Source organism: Anas acuta, chromosome 10, assembly GCF_963932015.1.
Source record: "Anas acuta chromosome 10, bAnaAcu1.1, whole genome shotgun sequence".
Classification (NCBI taxonomy): Eukaryota; Metazoa; Chordata; class Aves; order Anseriformes; family Anatidae; genus Anas; species Anas acuta.
In genome coordinates, this window is record NC_088988.1 from 21,269,482 (window position 1) to 21,290,773 (window position 21,292).

The following is a 21,292-nucleotide window of genomic DNA, read 5'->3' on the forward strand; positions in this document are numbered from 1 at the left end:
GAAGAACTGCTCAGACAGGTAGCGGTGCTCCGGGACGAGGTGAACAGGCTCAGGAGCATCAGGGAATCAGAGATGGAAATTGACTGGTGGAGGTGCACTCTACCCTCTGTGAGGCAGGCTCACGAGCCTGCCACAGCACAGGCGTCTCCTGTTATGCAGAAGACGGAGGTTCCCTCCTCCTGCCAGGCAGCGGGAGGAGACCTAGATCAAGGGGGGAAATGGAGGCAGGTGCCTATTCGGGGTGGTAGGCGAGCCCTCTCTCTGCACACCTCACCTTCTCATCTACCCTTAAACAATCGATATGAAGGACTACAACAAGACAGTCTGAATGACAAAGTAGATAAAAACCCATCCCCGTTGGAGGGGGCACCTAAGACAAGGCGACCTACGCGTCACATTGCCACATCATCCTTCAAAAAAGAAAGAAGGGCTATTGTTATGGGGGGCTCCCTTCTGAAAGGGACAGAGGGACCGATATGCCGACCGGACCCAACCCGCAGAGAAGTCTGTTGCCTCCCTGGGGCTCGGGTGAGAGACTTTGCCAAGAAAGTCAAGCGCCTGGTACGGCCCACTGACTACTACCCGCTACTGGTCTTTCAGGCTGGTAGCGATGAAGTAGCAACGAGAAGTCCGAAGGCAATCAAAAGAGACTTTAGGGATTTGGGGCGACTACTTAGAGGATCAGGGGCGCAGGTTGTGTTTGCCTCTGTCCTTCCAATAGGGGGGATCGAAGCTGAAAGGCGTGCTGTTCACATAAACTCGTGGCTTCGAGACTGGTGTGACTGGCAGAACTTTGGGTTCTTTGATCACGGGAAGGTCTATGCTACACCGGGCCTGATGGCACCGGATGGGATGCACCTCTCTCGGAGAGGGGTAAGGATCTTTGGTCAGAAGTTGGCAGGGCTGATAGATAGGGCTTTAAACTAGAGTCGAAGGGGGAAGGGGCTAAAACCAGGCACGCCGGTGAAGACCTAAGGGATGGTACGCTAGAATCAGAGAGGCTATGTGCCAGTGAGGTCCTTCGGTCAGATCCACAAGGTGCTGAGTGTAAGGAGACGCACCTGAAGTGCTTCTACATGAACGCACGCAGTATGAGGAATAAAATGGATGAGCTAGAAGTCCTGGCCCAGTCCCGCAACTACAACATCACTGGCATAAGCGAAACCTGGTGGGATGAGTCCTGTGACTGGGGTGTTGTGATAGATGGTTACAGGCTCTTCAGGAGGGACAGGCAGGGTAGGCGAGGTGGTGGGGTGGCGATGTATGTGAAGCAGGGGCTGGACTGTGTGGAACTTCAGGTCGGTGATGGCAAAGTTGAGAGCCTCTGGGTAAGGGTCAAGGGACAAACGAATAAAGGGGATGTCGTTGTGGGAGTCTATTACAGACTGCCTGGCCAGGACGATAGCACCGATAAATTATTCTTTACAGAACTAAGAGAGGCCTCGAGATTAACTCCCCTTGTCCTTATGGGGGACTTCAACTTGCCTGACGTTAACTGGGAGTGCCACACGGCTGACACGAGCAAGTCCAGGAGGTTCATGAAGCACCCAGATGATAACTTCTTGGTGCAGGTGCTAACGGAGCCAACTAGGAAAGGTGCCCTCCTAGACCTATTGCTAGAAAACAGAGAGGGTCTGGTGGGAGATGTGGTGATTGGTGGCCGCCTCGGTCATAGCGACCATGAAGTGGTTGAGTTCAAAATTTACGGTGACAGAAGGAAAAGTGCCACCAACACCTCATCCCTGGATATGGGGAAAGCGGACTTCAGGCTGCTCAGGGAACTAGTCAGCAAGGTCCCCTGGGAAACTGCTCTTGAAGGCCTCAATGTCCACCAGTGCTGGTCATTCTTTAAGCGATGCCTCCTAGAAGCACAAGATCAGGCAATTCGTAAATATCGCAAGTCAGGCAGGCGGGGCAGCAGGCCGGCGTGGCTGACCAGGAACATTCTGATGGAGATTAGGCGGAAACAGAGAGTGTTTCGCTACTGGAAGGAGGGCCAGGTGTCCTGGAAAGAATACAGGGATGCTGTTCGTGTTTGTAGGGAGAAAATTCGTGTGGCTAAAGCACACCTAGAGTTGAAGCTGGCTGTGTCTGTGAGAGAAAATAAAAAGTTTTTTTTTTAGATATGTGAATGGAAAAAGGAGAGCTAAAGAAATACATAGGGCCGCTCCTTGATAGGGAAGGTCTCCTCACAGACAATGACATAGGCAAAGCAGAGACGCTTAACGCCTTCTTTGCCTCTGTCTTCAATGCCGATGATGGGCTTTGGGACCCAGGGTGCCCTGAGCTGGAGGACCGGGACGGTGGGGATGACAAACTCCCAACCGACCCCGAACGTGTGCGGGATTTGCTACTCCACCTGGATCCCTACAAGTCCATGGGTCCGGATGGGATTCATCCCCGGGTGCTGAAAGAGCTGGCGGACGTCATCGCGGAACCTCTCTCAATTATTTTTCAACGATCCTGGGAATTTGGAGAGGTCCCGGTAGACTGGAAGCTGGCAAATGTTGTGCCAATTTTCAAGAAGGGTCAGAAAGAAGACCCTAGCAATTACAGGCCTGTCAGTCTCACGTCAGTGCCTGGTAAAATCATGGAGAAGATGGTCCTCGAACTTATTGAGGCGCACCTGGGGGACAAAGCAGTCATTGGTCCCAGCCAGCATGGGTTTGTGAAGGGTAGGTCCTGCCTAACTAACCTGATTTCCTTTTATGATAAGATCACCCGTATGGTGGACCAAGGGAAACCAGCTGATGTGATTTTTTTGGACTTCAGCAAGGCTTTTGACACGGTTTCCCATAGGATCCTACTGGACAAAATGTCCACCATACAGCTAAATAAAAACATCATACGATGGGTGAGCAACTGGCTAACGGGCAGGGCCCAAAGGGTTATGGTGAATGGGGCTGTGTCAGGCTGGCGGGCGGTCACCAGTGGGGTCCCTCAAGGCTCCATTTTAGGGCCGGTACTTTTCAATATTTTTATAAACGATCTGGATGTAGTAATAGAAGGTATTTTGAGCAAGTTTGCTGATGACACCAAACTTGGAGGAGTTGTGGACTCTGTTGAGGGTGGAAAGGCCTTGCAGAGGGATCTGGATAGGTTGGAGAGCTGGGCGATCACCAACCGCATGAAGTTCAATAAGAGCAAGTGCCGGGTCCTGCACCTGGGACGGGGAAACCCTGGCTGCACATACAGACTGGGCGATGAGAGCAGCCTAGAAGAGAGGGATCTGGGGGTCGTGGTAGACAGCAAGTTGAATATGAGCCGGCAGTGTGCCCTGGCAGCCAGGAGGGCCAACCGTGTCCTGGGGTGCATCAAGCACGGCATCGCTAGTAGGTCGAGGGAGGTGATTGTCCCGCTCTACTCTGCGCTGGTGCGGCCTCACCTCAAGTACTGTGTGCAGTTCTGGGCACCACAGTATAAAAAGGACATGAAACTGTTGGAGAGTGTCCAGAGGAGGGCTACGAAGATGGTGAAAGGCCTGGAGGGGAAGACGTACGAGGAGCAGCTGAGGGCACTGGGCCTGTTCAGCCTGGAGAAGAGGAGGCTGAGGGGAGACCTCATCACAGTCTACAACTTCCTCGTAAGGGGGTGTCGAGAATCAGGAAACCTTTTCTCCATTAACACCAGTGACAGGACCCGCGGGAACGGGGTTAAGCTGAGGCAGGGGAAATTTAGGCTTGACATCAGGAGGGGGTTCTTCACAGAGAGGGTGGTTGCACACTGGAACAGGCTCCCCAGGGAAGTGGTCACTGCACCGAGCCTGTCTGAATTTAAGAAGAGATTGGACTGTGCACTTAGTCACATGGTCTGAACTTTTGGGTAGACCTGTGCGGTGTCAAGAGTTGGACTTGATGATCCTTAAGGGTCCCTTCCAACTCAAGATATTCTATGATTCTATGATTCTATAATTGCTGGAATAGGAAGATTGATGTGTGTGACACAGCAAAATTTTCATTCCATATGAATACCAGGAACAAGTTTTTGCATTCAGATTATCTGCTTCATGTAGAATACCTTGCATCATATACAAATGTATGTCACAATAAATTTCCTGATTTTTTTAAATAATTAGGATGTAGAAAATTATGAATATTGAGAGGTTCTATGAGCCCAAGAAACACACGAAATATGGAATTAGTTAACATTTTCAGGATCATGTTTTCCCTAAGTTTCCTCATAATGCATTTGTTATTTACAGTTCCAGAGTATGTATTTATTATTGAGATTTATTGTACACTTTCAAGTGTACATCATTAAAGGAAATATTGGACTTTAAGGCCTCATACTTGAGAAAAAACATGGTTGCTTAACAGTTTGGTCCCTGAATAATGAAGACACAAAAATGTTTTTCATTCCATTGGATCTGTAACAAGTGATGCAAAAATACCCCCACAGAGACTTCCTCAGACTTATCAACATTTGTTTAGGTCAAACACTCCAAACACAGCAGTGTTTGCTGGAAGCATGCAGCTATTAGCAGGAGTCAAACTGTGCACTGGACGGACGTTAACTAATCATCCACATTATGAGGATAAACATCTGAGAGAGAGAACAAAACAGGTAAGAGTATTGCAATGGCTTAAGCTAATTCCTATTCATGTCGCTGGCTCCATTCAGGAAAACACGTGCAATCTCTAATGGCATAGTGCAAGTGACATCATGTGCTTATGCATTGCTCTAACTTACTTTCAGATACAGTTCCAGAATATAATTTCATTTGTGAAACTCAGTGCTTTGAGCATCTGCTAAGTCACTTCTGACAGCTGGTATGTCTGAATAACTGAACTAGATGCTCAGGCTAGTTCTGAACAAACTGTTAGGTACTGTTGCCATTTACAGATCCTGCTGCCCAGTTGGAACACTCAGATGGAGCACTTTCTGATTTGCCCTTAAGTTCCCAGATATAACAGCACATGACATTTTACATAGAAATTTTATATAGAAATTACCTTGAGAAACTCTACACAGGGGGGACTGTTTTAAACTATCCTTTCCTATAGTTTAGACATTCTGAAAGTTTTACAGGCATCTACCAAGGCCTTTCTGAAAACAGCAGCAGTATCTTTCAGTTTCATAGCCAGCAGCAGCACTGTTGTGCATTACAGTATGCATACCATCTTGTAGAGACTGTAAATGGATACTGAATAAAGATGGGTTGGTTTTGTTGGTGTTTTTTTGTTTGTTTGTTTTTGAAATACCTAATTCACATCATGTGGATTATGAATCTAATTTCTTCCTCTGGTTCAAAATAACAGAATCATGAAAGATCAAACAAATAGGTAGTGATTATGCACTTACCTTACGACTCAGTTTTCTTTTATTATAGATTTATCAGATCTATGCCAAGAGATCTCCTGAAGATGTTTACAGAATACTGCAATCCTTTGGCACAGACTATGTGATCCTAGAAGACAGTATTTGCTATGAAAGAAGACACAGTAGAGGCTGTAGGTTACGTGACCTGCTTGATACAGCTAATGGTCATGTAAGTATTTCATACAATATTTATACAGAAAATATTTTGCTTAGCTTCTTGTTGAAGCTCAGCTAGGATTTGGAGTAGCTTTGGTTATTTCCAATTCATCATAAGTGTAGCAAGTAAAACTTAATGGAGCTTTTAGACATTCTCAAAATTGCCAAATTGAACCCTCCTTGCTTTTAATAGTATTTGATGGAATTCAACCTATGCAAAATAAGCAATCACTTGTGCTGAGCGTCAGATTAACAAAACGCAAATAATGGTCCCTTTCACAGGGTAAATCACTTCATAGCTTTGGTTCCCTCAGGGAAAGTGAGCAGTCATATTAGTCTGTTGTGCAAGTAGAATTGTCAAACATTTCTAGAGCTAACATGGAACTGTAGCAGACCCCATAACCCAAAGCAGATATTTGCCACTGACAAGTTAGCATTTTGAGAAACAATGATACTGTAAATCTTACTGGTTTCATGTTACTTTCTTCCTCTCACTTGTTTCACACAGTCACTGTTAACAAATCTGGCCAGTCTAACCCTGATTGTATCACCAAGGTTGTTTTCAGTTTCTTGTTATTTTATGTAACTGAATTGGCTACAGGTATTTCATAAAGCTGTTCAATTTCATTACAGATCATGGATGGTTTGGGAGAGAGTGAACCTGATTTGAAGCCTTCCTTGTATCCTCGCTTCTGTGAGGAAATTAAAAAAAATCTGCCTTCTTATACTTTACGCTTCATTAGAGTGTTTCAAAACAAAACATTCCATGTTTACAAACTTGCTAAGTATAAATAACATTTCCAACAATGGCTTCAAGTTCATTATTTTTTTTAATGCCAGAACCCACATTAGAAAATACAGAAGTTTACAAACATTTCACATTTGTGAGACATTTTACATTGATGGTTTCTTGTTTGATTTTTTGTTTTAAGACAGTTTTAGTTTTGATAACATTCTTGATGTTGCCAAAATTGTCAATGATTCATAAATGCTAACTGGGACCATATTGATTATAAAATCTGAACTTTGAAATACCTGTGAAATTGTTTTCAAGTTGTAACCAGCTGAAAGACGCACAAAATGAGCAGCCTGCATGACCACTGCAGAATAGCTAGCCTATGAAATTCTGCTCACCATTTTGGATTTTTACTATAAAGTTACAGAAATGCAATGAAAGTAGGCCATGCTACTTCTATACTGAGTATGTGTTATCTTTGTGAATCTTTAATTAAAAAAATAGGGTTTAGTCTTACAATGTGATCTATTTTGACAGATCCTTACGCTCTTTCAGTGCCTCTTTTTTGAATTCATTGGGAATGTATGTGGATATGAGTTTCTAAGCTTGTGGGTGTGATTGCAGAATCAGCAAACAAGTTTAAAGAATAAAACTTTAATCATTGTCCTGCATTTTTAGTGATAAAGAAACATACTGTTTTATAACATTATGCATATAACGATGGAGTGTTACCTATTTCTAGTGAGAGTTAAGGTTGGAGCATGCCTGATACATGTTGCATGTATCCTTGTAAAATATCCTTGTAGAATGCTCAGGACAAACAAAACACGAATTTCTCAGCTTGGACTCTTGCATTATTTTCTGTATGTAGTTTATGAACTATAGGGGGGCGATTTTCTCCCCACATGAATTCCAAAAGTAAGATACCAAAACTGAACACTGCCAACCTTACAGAAGAAACATTCACCCCTAAAATTGACAGGAACCTTAAGTATTTAAATATGTTTGGGTATTAGAGCTTTGCTTTACATTACTCCAGTCACAAGGCCATTTATTTTATTACAAAAATCACTGTATCCTTGCTCTTTAGCCTAAGATACCACAATTTTTTTTAAATTGGTTTGGAAGATTGCATGAAAGCAGTCCTCAATCCTGTGAATTTGTGATTTGTTTGTAGTCTTTGTCTTTTTACCAGGCTAGAATTTCGTGGATTGTATTGACTTTGTAAATGCTCAGTAGATAGTATGTCACTTTTAGTGTGTTTTAGGGTTTTATATTGAAATTAGAGATTAAGTCTGATTGAAAGTCTAACAGTACTCCAACTTTAATTAGACATCCACTGCGATCATTTGTTTCGTATGAAAAACAGAACTGTAATAATTAAGCATCTCTAGTTGAATTAACATTTGAACACCTATAAGAGTGTTTGTGGCCTGTGCAAATAACTCTGTTATAATAATTACCACTGCAATTAATTTCTAATGATGGGAAACTTTAAGTGCTACTGATAGCAAATTCCACATTTAATTTAATCAAGATGTGTAATAAGATTAGTTTCCAAAACTAGCCTGTGTTTCAATTCCAAACGATTTAAATGTTTTCCCTTTTCAGTTGTACTAAGGTAAATTACTGAAGAGATGGAGATGGTTATGTCACATGCTCAAACAATTTTATATTCAGTAAATACTCATTAACAGTGTTCAATATCCTTCTATACTTCCATGTTAACACAAAAAGAAAGCATGCTTTAATCAGACTGTATTTAAATCAAACATTGACAGTAGCTAGACTGTTAAACTGTGCAACTGAAACTCCTGAGTACATTCTATCCTGTATCTCTTAATGAGGTTGGAGACCACTGCAGTTTAACATAATACAATGATAAAACACTTTAATCAGTATTAAAACTTTAATTAGACTTGTAATGACGCACACCTGTTCTTGCTGAAAGCATGGGTCAGTGAATTCCTCAATAAGTGCCTTACAGTAATTGAAAACAAGCAAATGTAAGGTAAAGTGTATTTAGGCTGTACTGTCTTATTTTAAAATGTGGTTTTATCTTTCTTTAAAGGTGCAGTAACTTTCTTATGAGAGATTCCAAGATCCAGTGGTACCCCAAGATTTTCACAATTTATTTGTAGGTAACAGCTCTGACTAGAAGTCCAGGCTATAACAATTATTTTAAGTAGACTTTTTTCTTCAAAAACACAGCCTGTGATTTTGCCACAAGAGAAATAAAAATATAGAAAATAAAAAGGTCTATTTGTTTTTTAAAATAAAATCCAAGCTACCTTTGTTCTTGTGTACACATAAAAACCACAACTCTCCTGATCCAGAACTACCACAGTACCAATTTTTTGCATAACACTAATATCTCCCAAAGTAGCACACCAGAAATTTGAAGCATTAGATACAAACCACTTTTGAAATTTTTGCAGCTAGCAGTCATTAAGGCCAGGTAGTTTGTGACGCTTCCAAGCTATTCCAACACTTCTGTATTTGAAAGATTTAAGATGAAGGGTGTATTTCAATGACTGTATAATAAAGCATTCAGAAGAATGATCTTTTTAAAACAGTAAAATAGAAAATGTCAAGAAACAAAACCACCTACCAGCTCTGAGGAAAGGTACATACACTTGTCAACACAGCACTCAGACAGCAAGCAGCTGCTCCTCTGCCCTAATTTAAAGGCTTGCCCGCCACAGCAAGGCATGCTGGACATGGCGGCCAGTGGTGTTGGCCAACCTACTGGTCTGTGGGGACTGGTGGTACAGAGGGCTATGCTTCCTGTTCCTAGAGGTTGGCTCTAAATCCAGGTGGTTTCTAGGAGCTATGTGGTGTTTTACTTGACTGGATACGTTCTCTACTTTCTGTGTCTTACTATGGTATATATTTACTGCATTATACATGTGCATTTTTTTTTTTATAATAACTTCACCTGTTCCTGATCTACATCATCTTGATGCACCTTATTTCCAAGCGGCTGTAGTGATTTCACTGTTTCAAAGTATTAAGTATGATGTATCCCCATGAACAACACTCATGGCAATGCACTTACCAAAATCTGAAATAACTAGCTATGTGAATGACACCATCATGATTTCATGTGTGTTACATATTGTCTGGAAGGACTCAAGCTGTGCATTATCAGTGGAATGGATGGCGTTGAATGACATTTTTAGATCACAGAGGCAAAATGTTATCAAGTGGCTGGAATGTTTTTAGGGGAGAAAAGCCTTTGAGGACCACAAGTATATTTTCATTTTGTCTTTCACAATTCTGCTGGTGAGATCTAACATAGTTATTTTATATGTTGTTGTAAAGAGATGTAGTGACTCTTGTATACTAAATAAATTGAGTAATTTGAAAATCAGATATTTTGGGTTTTTATGGTGGGATGGATTGAAAAAGGTGCTGTTAGGGAATCTGCTGTTTGTCAGTCCATATGAAGGAAAATAAAAGATTTTTCAGCAGACAGGTTTTGAAGTTCTTCTGACTCCTTGGTTTACCTTATGTAAAAAAAAAAAAAAAAAAAAAAGTGTAACTATAGTTACAAACACAAGCAACTGTGAGGGTTGGCTTGTTTATTTGTGTATGTATGATTACAAATCACAACACAGCTGCAATTGGGGAAGTAGTTAGAGGAGCAACTTCAGCTTGGCTTCCAAATTGCCTGTTTGGGAATGGAAATCGGAGACATCTCAATCAGAGTAACTCTACAACTATGCTGAGCAACCCAGTTCCTCTAGTGCAAAGTCACCATGCTACAAGAATTGTGATCTGGCTTGCTTTTACTCCCACCCAGTGACCATTCAAGTATTTCACAGATGGTCTAAGCACTTAAACAATGTGGAGCTCTTCATGTCACAGAATACCCTATAATCAGGGCACTTTCCTGGGAAGGTAAACGTTTATAATTTTTCTCAGAAGCTCAGAAATGTGTTTAAATGCAGTGGAGTTGGAACAAAGCACTACTGACTCCTCTGTTTATTGCATTCTGTTGCAAATCTCAACCTTTTAGTCCTGTGGGAATGAATTAAAATTACAGGGTAGGGAGGAAGAGAAAGGAAAACAACTGGAACTTTATGAGATATATTAGTCTCCATGCCATTTGTCCTGCCTGTCGCACCTGACACTGTTAACCATCCACCTTTTGTAAGTGTCCTGTTGCTTGTGGTGAATGTAAGGCTCAGAGCAGCAGGACATACTGCATGTCAGCTTCTTAGCTCCCTATTCCCAGCCAGAGGGTTGATTGTAGAGTAAAGCCAATGGGGAACACAACTTGAGTAAATATTGCACGTAAAGTTAGTAATTTCCTTCTCAGAATAGTGGTCTGTCTGTTACAAAAAGCATTCGTATCTGAGAATAGTGCTGGCCTGTAGCCCCAGCAAGCTTGCAGCCATCTGTCTGGAAAACTCAGAGATATTAACAGTTGTGTGTGTACCTAAAGCTTGAGTCCACATGTCAGTCAGCTGCCTCCCTCAGCTTCTCTTCAGACAGAGCAGCATGCACGTTGTAGTCTGTGGAAGTGTCTGATCAAAGCTGAGAGGGAAGTAATTCAGCAAAATCCAAGCTTCAGTCAACCTTAAATAGATGCAAGGAAGAGACACCATATACAGAAGGTGTATTTATTACTCATACGGTGCTTTAGATATATATGACACTTCACAGGGAAATGAGATGACAGTCCTTGCCCCAAGGAGCTTACAAGCTAAATTAAATGAAAATGACAAAAATGACAGTCTGTCCATAGTTGTGGCAAGAACACAAGGAATGCACATACAATTAGTGCTGTCTGGGGAAATGCTAGATTTTTTTTTGTGCTGTGCAACTGCTAAAGTAATGAACTATAGACTCTGACATACCCAACTTGTGAACATGACACGGTACTTGAACCTGTGTTTCCTCCCAGGTAAGCATATAAGTAAAATCATAAAATCACAGCCCATGTACTGTCTGTGAATCAGAACTATTAGACATGGGTAAAAATGGCACATAGCTGTTCCTGATGAAATGCCACATCATCTGAAATTTGTAGCCATTAGTTGATTGAGTGCTCAAGGTTATTCGAAGTGTGTCACAAATGCATGCACAAAGAAGATACTGCATGGACATTTCTCACTTGGACAACATGCAAATTAATCCAACCTATAAAATGAAAATAAAAGCCAGACCTCCCAAACAAGCTACTTGTGTAACTGTAAGCAAAGCTATTTTAGTGGCTTCATTGTACAAGACCTCATATGAATGGTGCCTTCTTTATTCCAAATATTTTCTATTAAAAAACAAACAAACAAACAAAAGAATAATAGCTGAACATTAAACAGTCTGAAAAGAGGATTGGTAATTTAGAAGGTATTTCACCCCTAGCAACTGCTGTTATTTCCTCCCTCTCTTTGTTCCCAAACGATCATGATTTTCTACTAACATGTATCTGAGAGCTGCATTATTTTGTGCTGTCATACTGCTATGATACATTAGCAGCCAGGATAGTTCCTGCATAATTTTTGAAAACTACCATCTTTTAATTATTAACCTTTTGGCAGGATTTTGTTTATCTGAGAAATAATCAATTTCTTTCTGCATTAAGGTAATATCAAGCTCTTTGAGAGATGTTGTGTACATGAGCTAACATAAGGAATTCTCAAAGAGCCCATTATTACCTTAGTGACAGGAAAAAAATGTTTATTTCTCAGGTATTTTATGTGAATCACTTAAGTAGTCCAAGTTGTGTCTGTATTCTTTCCCTTTACTTAATATCCCCAAAAGTAAATGTCCAGAATGACTAAAGACAAGCTCCTGCTACTAAATACATCAATTAAGTAGGAATTTCAAAAAAATTTAAAAAATAAAAAATAAAAAGAAGGGTGAGAGCAGTAGTACACAATTATTGAAAGTAAGCAGCAAGAGCATGAAGTCCTTCACACTTGCTTCCAAAACTCTGAAAATAGCATACCTGGTAATCTACAGATCTTCTGCATCTGTATGCAAGTACAGTTCACTTAGTTTCTCAAACTTTGTTCCCCAGTCTTTAATGTCATCATACACTATACCCTCATCCAGGTCAGAGGAGCTCAGGGCACTGGACTGCTAGCAACTGAGCCTTCTCCTTCGGTGTAAAACACTTGCAGTGAGTCACAGGGTACAGCTTGGGGGTGGTGGTCAGCATTTCTAACAACATTTGACAAGTACTGACCAAAGTCTGCACTAGAAAAAGAGAGTTTCGTAGGCACCGATGTTTTGGTCTGCTCCTGCATGCTTGGGGACGCACCACTAAAGAAGCTGTTCAGTTTTGTTGCTTTTTCTTTCTTCTTGCAGAGGAAATAGGCTGGGCTGGTTTGAATAGACACCTGCAGTTCTGCCATGTTGTATGCATCCTGGAGTGAGAAACCATTCACGTTAAATTTATTATGTTCTCTATAGGTCCCCAAATTCCATGTTCTATTGGACATCAACGAGAAACAAACAATCCTGAGGCAGTCTGTTTAGTGTGAACACTACACAAGGATTGACTTGTTCAACCTACTCTGCCACCTACAATGAGCTATAAGAAAGCAAAAAAACACCATGCACCCTGCATTGCTACAGTCACGTTAAAAATCAAGTCTAATTTCCTATTAGAAGCCAAATAAGAATGACAAAAGTCCCAATTTTTGCTCTGAAATTCAGATCTGAGTGTTTTTCATCACTAAACCCTGACACTGTGTATAGTACCAAAGGTAAGAAAATACAGTTCAAAAGTAGCTATTTAATTTCAAACATCTACTATTATTTCTCTTCAAGATCTATCAATTTGAAGTAATTGCCAATTATCAAGTGGCATGATTGTAAAAACCAAATAAGAAGGATATTAATGTTATTATGGTATTAATGTTTATCTTTATTAATGATATTAATGTTTATTTCAGGTGCAGTAATTCAGCCTTCTTTCTTGTCCCAGTAGATCTACTCTCAGCTAACATTCCAAAGACAAAACTCTCTGTTCCACCAAAACTCTCTGTACCTTTGGGATCCTTTTGTTAAGATAACATTATAATATACCTAAATTATTGTAATTCTGGGTGTTGGTTGTTTTTTTTTTTAATTTAGACAAACAGTTAGGTATTAAAAATACTAGAGTACTGGAGCTGCAATCCAAGCAATTACAAAATCTGAATAATTTAGGATCAGTATATAGAACCTATAGATAGAGGCTTCACTCAAAACATTTCTTCAAGATGTAGTAATAGCCTCAGATTAAGATCATCAGGTCATTAATTTAGTTGATTCAACTGCTTAATATCAGGAGTGTATTTTAAGATCTCTCCAGAAGTAATTATATTGCCATAGAGTAACTATGTATTTCCTTAAGCTATAGACCTTCTGGGTGCAAAATTGCAAAATGCTGCAGAGAAAGTTCATTTTACTAAAGAAAATAGAATTTATGTATATAGCTGTATGTATCACATGGAAAAATGCCCCTGTATTTAATATGGTCACAGTAATTTATCAAGAAATTAAGGACACTCTACAAGAATGTTTTCTCACGTGGCCTTGTAAAACACTCTTAATATGTTATTACTAAAAATTCTTGAAGACATGTTGCATTTTGGGACACTTTTTTTTTCTTTGGAACTGGCTTTTTCGATCTGTCACATTAATGCCCTGACGATTATTTCCTCTGCAGTGTCATGGCACCTTTTGAACCGATGAAATTAACTAGTTCAAAGAAGGCAATACATATTTTTAACATGGCAAACATCTGTGGGTCAGCAAATAATCTATTTAAATTATTCATCTGTAATACCTGCAACTTCCTCTCAAAGTTATGGCTTAAAACGCTGTGTAGAAATCCCTAAAACAGTTTCTTCCACAGCTACCCCCATATACTTTAAGGCTTAAATGGAATACCTGAATTTCTTAACAAGTCAAGTCTGAGTAACTCTGAGGCCTTTGAGAAAACTAATATTCAGAATAGTGGACAAAATACTCTAACAGTCTCTAAGAATAGACAGCCTACGTCTAAGGAGAACAGTTCATGTTAGGCTCTTTCAAACCCTCAGTGCTACAGCAGCAATTACGGGAGTACCACAGCATCTCCCGAGTCATGAAACCAAGGACATCAGCTGTTGGTTCTTCACTTCTAAACTCACACTGCAGTAATTTTAAATATGCATATAAGATCACTTGTTTTGAGAGCAATCAAAAATTGATAGGCATTTATCTCTGCTTAAAAAACATGAACTCTTTTGTACAAACCATTGCAAATAATTATCAATTGCAGTAATGAATCAGCAAAACAAAGGCTAAGGTCCTCATTTTAAAGGAACAGCATAATACATATATTCATTAGCATGGTGAGCCCACAGTCCCCTTGTAATAGTAACGTAACACAATGATCCTTACTTGGTCTTGTTCCCCACCCCCTTCTTCACTGTAGTTGAGGATACTTTCTCTGATGTCCTCCAAATCATCGTGATGGGCCGATACATGGTATATGCCTCCATTCACACTCTGAAGTGACTCTTCCAGCAAGCCCACAAGAATATAGCACTGAACAGAACTGTGTAAACACACAGGAGTAAAACAACATAATTCAGAAATAAATATGACATTTACATAGAGAAGTACTGCAGTGTGGCTAAGACAGCAGCCACTCTTAATGAGGACTGCAGCAATGGCGTGCAATCAGAACCAGTAAGGCTGTAGTTTTGTGTTTCTCAACATGTTTGATTTTTGCACTCTTTGCATACTTGTAGTTACAAGTGAATACCAAAGATACAAGAAAAGGCCTTTAGAGAGTATCTTAAAATACCCTTTAAAGTACAGCTTTGGAGTTAGAAGCTTAACTGACTGAAGAACTGAATGCCGCAAGTGGTGTTCAGAGACCTATTTACTTATTAAACTTTTAAGAATTTTATTAAATCTTAATTTTAATCTTAAAAAGTTATTAAACTTTTTAAGAGAAAATATGTACAAAGAGATAACACATAAATAACAATGAGTTGAGAGTCACAGATACAATTAGACAGAAATGAAGCATAGGAAGACATGAGACTAAAGAGGAAATTACTATACATACTACTAGAAAAAAATCAGGCACGTTGTACCTTTAGCATCCATGAATATAAACACTTCTCTCAAATGTTTAGGTGCATTTTATACACAGAGTTATAAAACGTCAACATAAGATACTGAAAACTATGTAAATAGAAGTTTATGTACCAGTGTGCTACAAACTCTATAAAATAGATGAACATTCATAGTAAGACCTTAAACTATTGGGTACCATTAACTAACACTGCAGTGAATTAAATGGACGGGAAGATCCTACAGAGCACCTACTGCAGAGTGCAGTTCTATAAGAGCACCTGGATGAGCTCTGAACTGAAACCAGTGTACACTGAGGGCTATGCCCTGCACTGCGCTGTGTAGCTACACTTTTCAAGCTGAATCAATGCACTTGAGATAAATATTTACTTTTTCTTCTTCCCCCACCCCCGAATTACCAGAACCACAACACACGAATTTTTACACATGGTAATTTTTTGGCGGTCATTTAGCTGATCTGATTTTTAGATATTTGGTATCTTTTAATGTTCTACATCTTTCCTATTCAATTATTGTGACTGCTAATAAAAATCCAATTCTTAAAATGAATATAGCCCATGTTCTAAGACATAATGGATTCCAAACCTGAAGGATTCCTCCTGAGGATAGTACCTCTTTCATACAGATATCAACACTGTAAGTTCCTGCCTGATTCTCTGCTCAACTAGAAATGAATTTATGATCTCAAGCTGTCACTGCACGTGGTTGTTATTAAAAGCATGTGATAATCAAACCAAGGTGAAGCCACCTCAGTATCACCTTAATTGCAAACTGGTTCCATGTTTGATTTTCAAAGATGTAGTCTAATGTCAGAGAAGCAGTTTTTTTCATCTACTGGAAGCTAACAAATTTATACATAAAATTGCATGAATTTATCATTTGATAAGTGCATTACCAGTTTTTTGGAAGCTATATATGAGGAAGGGCACTTGAAATCTTGAGAACCGTGATTTTATTAAAAATTCTCCTGACAAAAGTTGCAGTTGAGTGATAACATCATAGTTAACCACATCTATTAAAACTTTCATAACAATGCACACCACTTGGTTAAAACCAACTCTTTCTAACATAATTTAGACCTGAAAGATTAGAAGGATTACTATTTAAAGTTCTTGTTGGTTTCTCAGCCAGACTCAGTCAAGCACAGGTAACAACACAAAACTCACATCAAAACTGCTATGACACAGGGAAAAAAAAAAGTCCTTTAACATAATGATCTCCTATCAACATTAAGTAACTCTGATTCCAAAAGATGCAAAACCAGTTAGCTTCCCACGTTACTTGCTATTTATATTTGCACAGCAAATATAGTACCCAGCAGACCTGGGGAAAGAGATAGTATTTCACGTAGCTACAGATCAATTCAAAATAGTCCGCGAAAAACTTTCATACTGTTACTATAACTTCTGACCTCAACTTAATAAAAACTGTAAAAGCTACGAGAAAAAAACGTGTCCTGACTTCATGAAATTTGAATAAACAAGAACTAGCAGATGTGATCCTTCCTGAATAGTGAGATCTTTCTTTTTCGCTTCCTTCTGAAATCAAATACCTGAAAACAGTTCAAGAAGCCAAAAGCGGCTGCCAGTTGTGATACAACTGGTTAAGGTGCAAGAAACTATTCTTGTCTGACCAAGTACACTTCTATCATGCAAGGTGTTTCTCCTGGACTGAAAAAATCTGTTTCATGATCAATAGTATTTCAAACTGCTTATTTTGTAGCAATTTTTCCTCATTCTGTTCAAATGAATTTGCTTCCCGCTATGTATCTGAAGAGTTCCTTAGCAAAGAAGTGAAAATCTGCATAAAATAAACTGCAAACACTTTTCATAGCTATCAAATGTTGATTCACTTAGTAATATATGCACATGGGGATGAGAAATAAGTTTGCTGATGGAGCTGAAAGCATGGCAAAGAAGTGAAGGCAGAGTCAAGTCTCCATTAGGAAACATTTTTTTCAGCAGGAGGATGAGATGATGACTATTCAGGACAAGATGGATAAATGAGTTCACCAAAAGTGGTACAATATGTAGTTGCCATAACTACCTAACAGTGCCAAAAAACAAATGCAGATAGCAAGCATGGAACTAAAGGTCAGGCTTGTGTCCTTGTGAAAGATTGCCAATGTGATTTCACAGTTACGTCCAGTATAGCCATCAGGGCAGTGACATTGGAACGTGGTTGGTGACTGCAAGATGCAGGTACCATAGTTACAGGGCCTTTTAGCACATGCAGTGTAGACACACCGTCTACCAGAGGCATTATCCATGATCATGTGTCCTGGAGGGCAACTGAAAAGATGAAGGCAAAATGAAACAATTAAACTTTGAGAAAAGTAGACATGAAAGAATATTAGTTTATCATTTAAGTCTTATGAATTATCATTTAAGTCTTTAAAACAGTCTTCGATGACTCTATGTAGTTTCCAAAGTATCTGCTATAAGTTACTTTTCTTAGAATAATTATAGGACTGTAGTCTTTTCTAAAGCAGTCATACAACAATGTGCTTCACAACTTGAAACCCTTACAGCTGGGGCTTTCAGAAGTCAGGTAGTTCTGCTGGCTTCTGCAAGATTATTCATATGAAAAAATAGTTGTATTAGGGCCATGGTCTGCAGTTCTGTTTCAGCTAAGCTATGTTCTTTGTGTTTTCACTACAGTGAATTTCCAGGGAGAAAAAAAAAAAAAAAATCTTCCTTTGTGTGGCTTTGTGTAGCCAGTGCCAGTCAGTAACGCTTTAGGTGTACATTTTCACTGCACAGCTATCTTGAATTATAACTGAAGTGGTTGTCCTAAACTCAGCCCCAGGCACACAGAACTCTTAGCTTAATCATAGAATCATAGAATCATAGAATATCCTGAGTTGGAAGGGACCCTTAAGGATCATCAAGTCCAACTCTTGACACCGCACAGGTCTACCCAAAAGTTCAGACCATGTGACTAAGTGCACAGTCCAATCTCTTCTTAAATTCAGACAGGCTCGGTGCAGTGACCACTTCCCTGGGGAGCCTGTTCCAGTGTGCAACCACCCTCTCTGTGAAGAACCCCCTCCTGATGTCAAGCCTAAATTTCCCCTGCCTCAGCTTAACCCCGTTCCCGCGGGTCCTGTCACTGGTGTTAATGGAGAAAAGGTTTCCTGATTCTCGACACCCCCTTACGAGGAAGTTGTAGACTGCGATGAGGTCTCCCCTCAGCCTCCTCTTCTCCAGGCTGAACAGGCCCAGTGCCCTCAGCCGTTCCTCGTACGTCTTCCCCTCCAGGCCTTATGATATGGTTCTTCTAATTCAACTCAAGAGGCCTGTAAGGGAACAAAGGTCATAGCTTAAGATGGCATAAGAAGTTAGATATTAACATAAGAAAGCACATTTACATTGCACAGCACAACCTTCAACTGAGACAGGCAGAAGAAATCATTACAGAATCAGTGGAGACACTGCTTTGCATCATCTAAGGTCACTACCTAAAAGGAGAGTGTTCTCTAAGGAACCTGATACAATGCAGACATCTAGCTCAGTGTTCTACTGCAGTTTGACTGATTTGGTAAGGTTGCCAGTGACAGCCTTCAAGTTGCACACTTCTCCAGCATCCACCCTTTCCCATCTGAATCTGGAGATATTCATTTCCACCACTTACTGGCATTCATGCATCATCAACAAATCAATACAAATAAATTCCTGGTTACAAGGGTTATTCCTGCAAGCCTCTGAAGAACAGCCTTCTTTGATGCTTTGGGCACTTAATACTGACACCAGCTCCTTTGTGTGAGTATCCAGTGGGATCCTGTAGTTATTGAATCTGACATCTTTCATACATCCAGAGGCAAGACATAAACAGATTATTTTACAAACCCTTGTAAGCTGTAAGCCTTGACATAATTTACATTTAACAAAGGACACAGGCTACCAAAGTTTAAATCTAGGACTGAATTTACCTAAGCTTCCATAGTATTGTCCTTCATTTATTGATCAAGATTCAAAATGTCTTCTACAAAAAACAAGTGCTGCTGCAAACCTCTATCTTCTTGTGTTCAAGACAGCAGAATACGTACCACCCCTTCACTGTGTTTTCAAAAGAGAAGTCCAATCACTGTGGAAATTTGCTACGTTCTTCAATGTGTACCAGTATAAATTCGGCTTGGTTGATTTGTAACTGTAGTTTACAGCTTAACTTTAAAGAAGAGCAAAAAATAACAGGCTGAGACAGCTTTGCATCACTGATAGAAATCTACTGAAGATGTGTGGCGTTCATTTTTTATGTATGAAATGCCTCAGCATGAAAGTATATACCTTGATAAATTAAGTACATTTTACAAATTCAAGACCCTTAAAGTTTCATATGCTTAACAGCAGCATTAATTGTACTAATTAAAATGATCTTTGTGTAACCTCTTAACTTCTTTAATCTATTTACTTCAAAACAAATACTACTAGTCCCACAAATAAAACTTCAAAACACAGTCCCTAGTTCTCATCATAAATTACAATTATGGGAATACTTCTAGTAAAACAATAGAAAACTTTTTTTTTTTTTTCTAAAAAACTTGTGATATGCTTACATTGTAAGTTGTAACAATAAACCTTCATTTTCACAGGCTGATATCCTGAACAGTAAGATCATGAATTCCTTACCTTGAAAACTGTCCTGTTTTGTCTAACTGTTTCAGTTAGAACAGAATTAATTTTCTTCCTAGTAGCTGGTGGAATGCTGTGTTTTGGCTTGTTTAGATTGAATGTGTAGGTGTCAATCACAATCTCTTTGTATATTCCTGCTGCTTTCAGAATTTCTCTCTTCCCACCTCCTTCATAAAGGCGAAGAGTAAATTCATTTTCATTTCTGTCCAGAGTGATATGATGCCATTCGCCGTTATCAATGTTGTAGGAAGGAAGCCTCACAGAATAGTCTCCATCACCCAGTTTATATGAGACCACTAAGAATCCCTGAACAACCTTGTGGATAATTAACAAGGTAGTAAGAAAGAAAAGAGAAGTTACCACCTAACAGTTTATGTTGATCTGTAAATGTCACATTACTTGAAATAAAATTTGTACGTAGTCATCAACCTTAAATAAAGCATTTATTTAAATTTAGGGTACATTTACACTGCACATACTGATATGACTGCAGTATAATATAAAGGTACTTTGGGTACTACTGAACTAGACAATCTAAATACTGGTAGCTGTGTACTCAGAGCAGTATGTAATTCATTCAGAGTAATTCTACCCTGCTTCTCTCTTTGACAAATTTACAGTGTTCAGATGGTTAAGAATCTGGTGTATCACTTCTACACTGACAGCCCAAGCCAACTTAGCTCAAGAGGTAACACATTCAGTGGTATATATAAAACAAACAGGATGTAATTTTCAACAACCAACAATATTAGAACTGCAACAGGCAACTTTCTTGGCAGAGTCTGAACTATACAAAACCAGCCAATTCTGGCCATGGCTGAACAGGACACCAGGGTAGACAGACTACTCATAGTGTTCTGCATAGCAAATGCTACTTCAGCGTCACAGGCAATAAATTCATTTTAAATCCAGCAGGATTTCATGATTGTAGAGTCAATGTCTTAAATGAAGGATCATAATGTCTTAAGTGAAGGATCCATAAGCATCTTTAAAAAGAACTCCAAGGGTTTTTGTGCTTGGCTTAAGGTTTTTGGTTCTATTTCCAACTCTTAGACTAGTTTCTCTGGGCTAGGTATAGGCTGAGATTGATTTAACTTTATGCTGTTACTGTCTGGGATGACTTGCTCACCTGCAGGGTTATATGTTCATCCTTATTTCGAGACAACATGCTTGTGATGACACTGTCAGGCTGCCGTGCCCTAATCACAGCTCCAAACTGTGTCCTGCAGGCAGGCACGCTGATGGGAAGTTGATAGCGAATGTGACTTCCTGGCCCAAACATATATTCTTTGGCAACTAAAAAGACAGGGGATAAAGACCTTTAAGACATTCTACAGGGAGAAGGAAATGTTATTATTTC

At 39.6% G+C, this 21,292-nt stretch overlaps 2 protein-coding genes across 8 annotated transcripts in view; one reads left to right on the forward strand and one right to left on the reverse strand.

Moving 5' to 3' along the window:
* Window positions 1-9,584, forward strand: part of DPY19L3 (dpy-19 like C-mannosyltransferase 3) — a 39,451-nt gene extending 29,867 nt beyond the window's left edge. For 5 of the 7 annotated variants that reach the window (XM_068693967.1, XM_068693964.1, XM_068693966.1 and 2 more), the window contains 3 exons: window positions 4,431-4,563; window positions 5,330-5,488; window positions 6,109-9,584. In XM_068693967.1, coding sequence (XP_068550068.1) covers window positions 4,431-4,563; window positions 5,330-5,488; window positions 6,109-6,270 — 454 coding nt within the window. In that variant the 3' untranslated portion in view covers window positions 6,271-9,584. Of the gene's footprint in view, window positions 1-4,430; window positions 4,564-5,329; window positions 5,489-6,108 lie in introns of those variants that run through there. The other 2 variants (XM_068693968.1, XR_011100080.1) reach the window with 2 other exon arrangements.
* Window positions 9,585-10,825: 1,241 nt separating this feature from the next.
* The window catches only part of LOC137862111 (neural-cadherin-like), a 66,747-nt gene continuing 56,280 nt past the window's right edge, over window positions 10,826-21,292 (reverse strand). Inside the window, 8 exon segments of the mRNA XM_068693791.1 lie at window positions 10,826-12,297; window positions 12,300-12,588; window positions 14,597-14,707; window positions 14,710-14,753; window positions 17,348-17,592; window positions 18,935-19,123; window positions 20,015-20,247; window positions 21,062-21,251. Coding sequence (XP_068549892.1) covers window positions 12,176-12,297; window positions 12,300-12,588; window positions 14,597-14,707; window positions 14,710-14,753; window positions 17,348-17,592; window positions 18,935-19,123; window positions 20,015-20,247; window positions 21,062-21,251 — 1,423 coding nt within the window. The 3' untranslated portion in view covers window positions 10,826-12,175.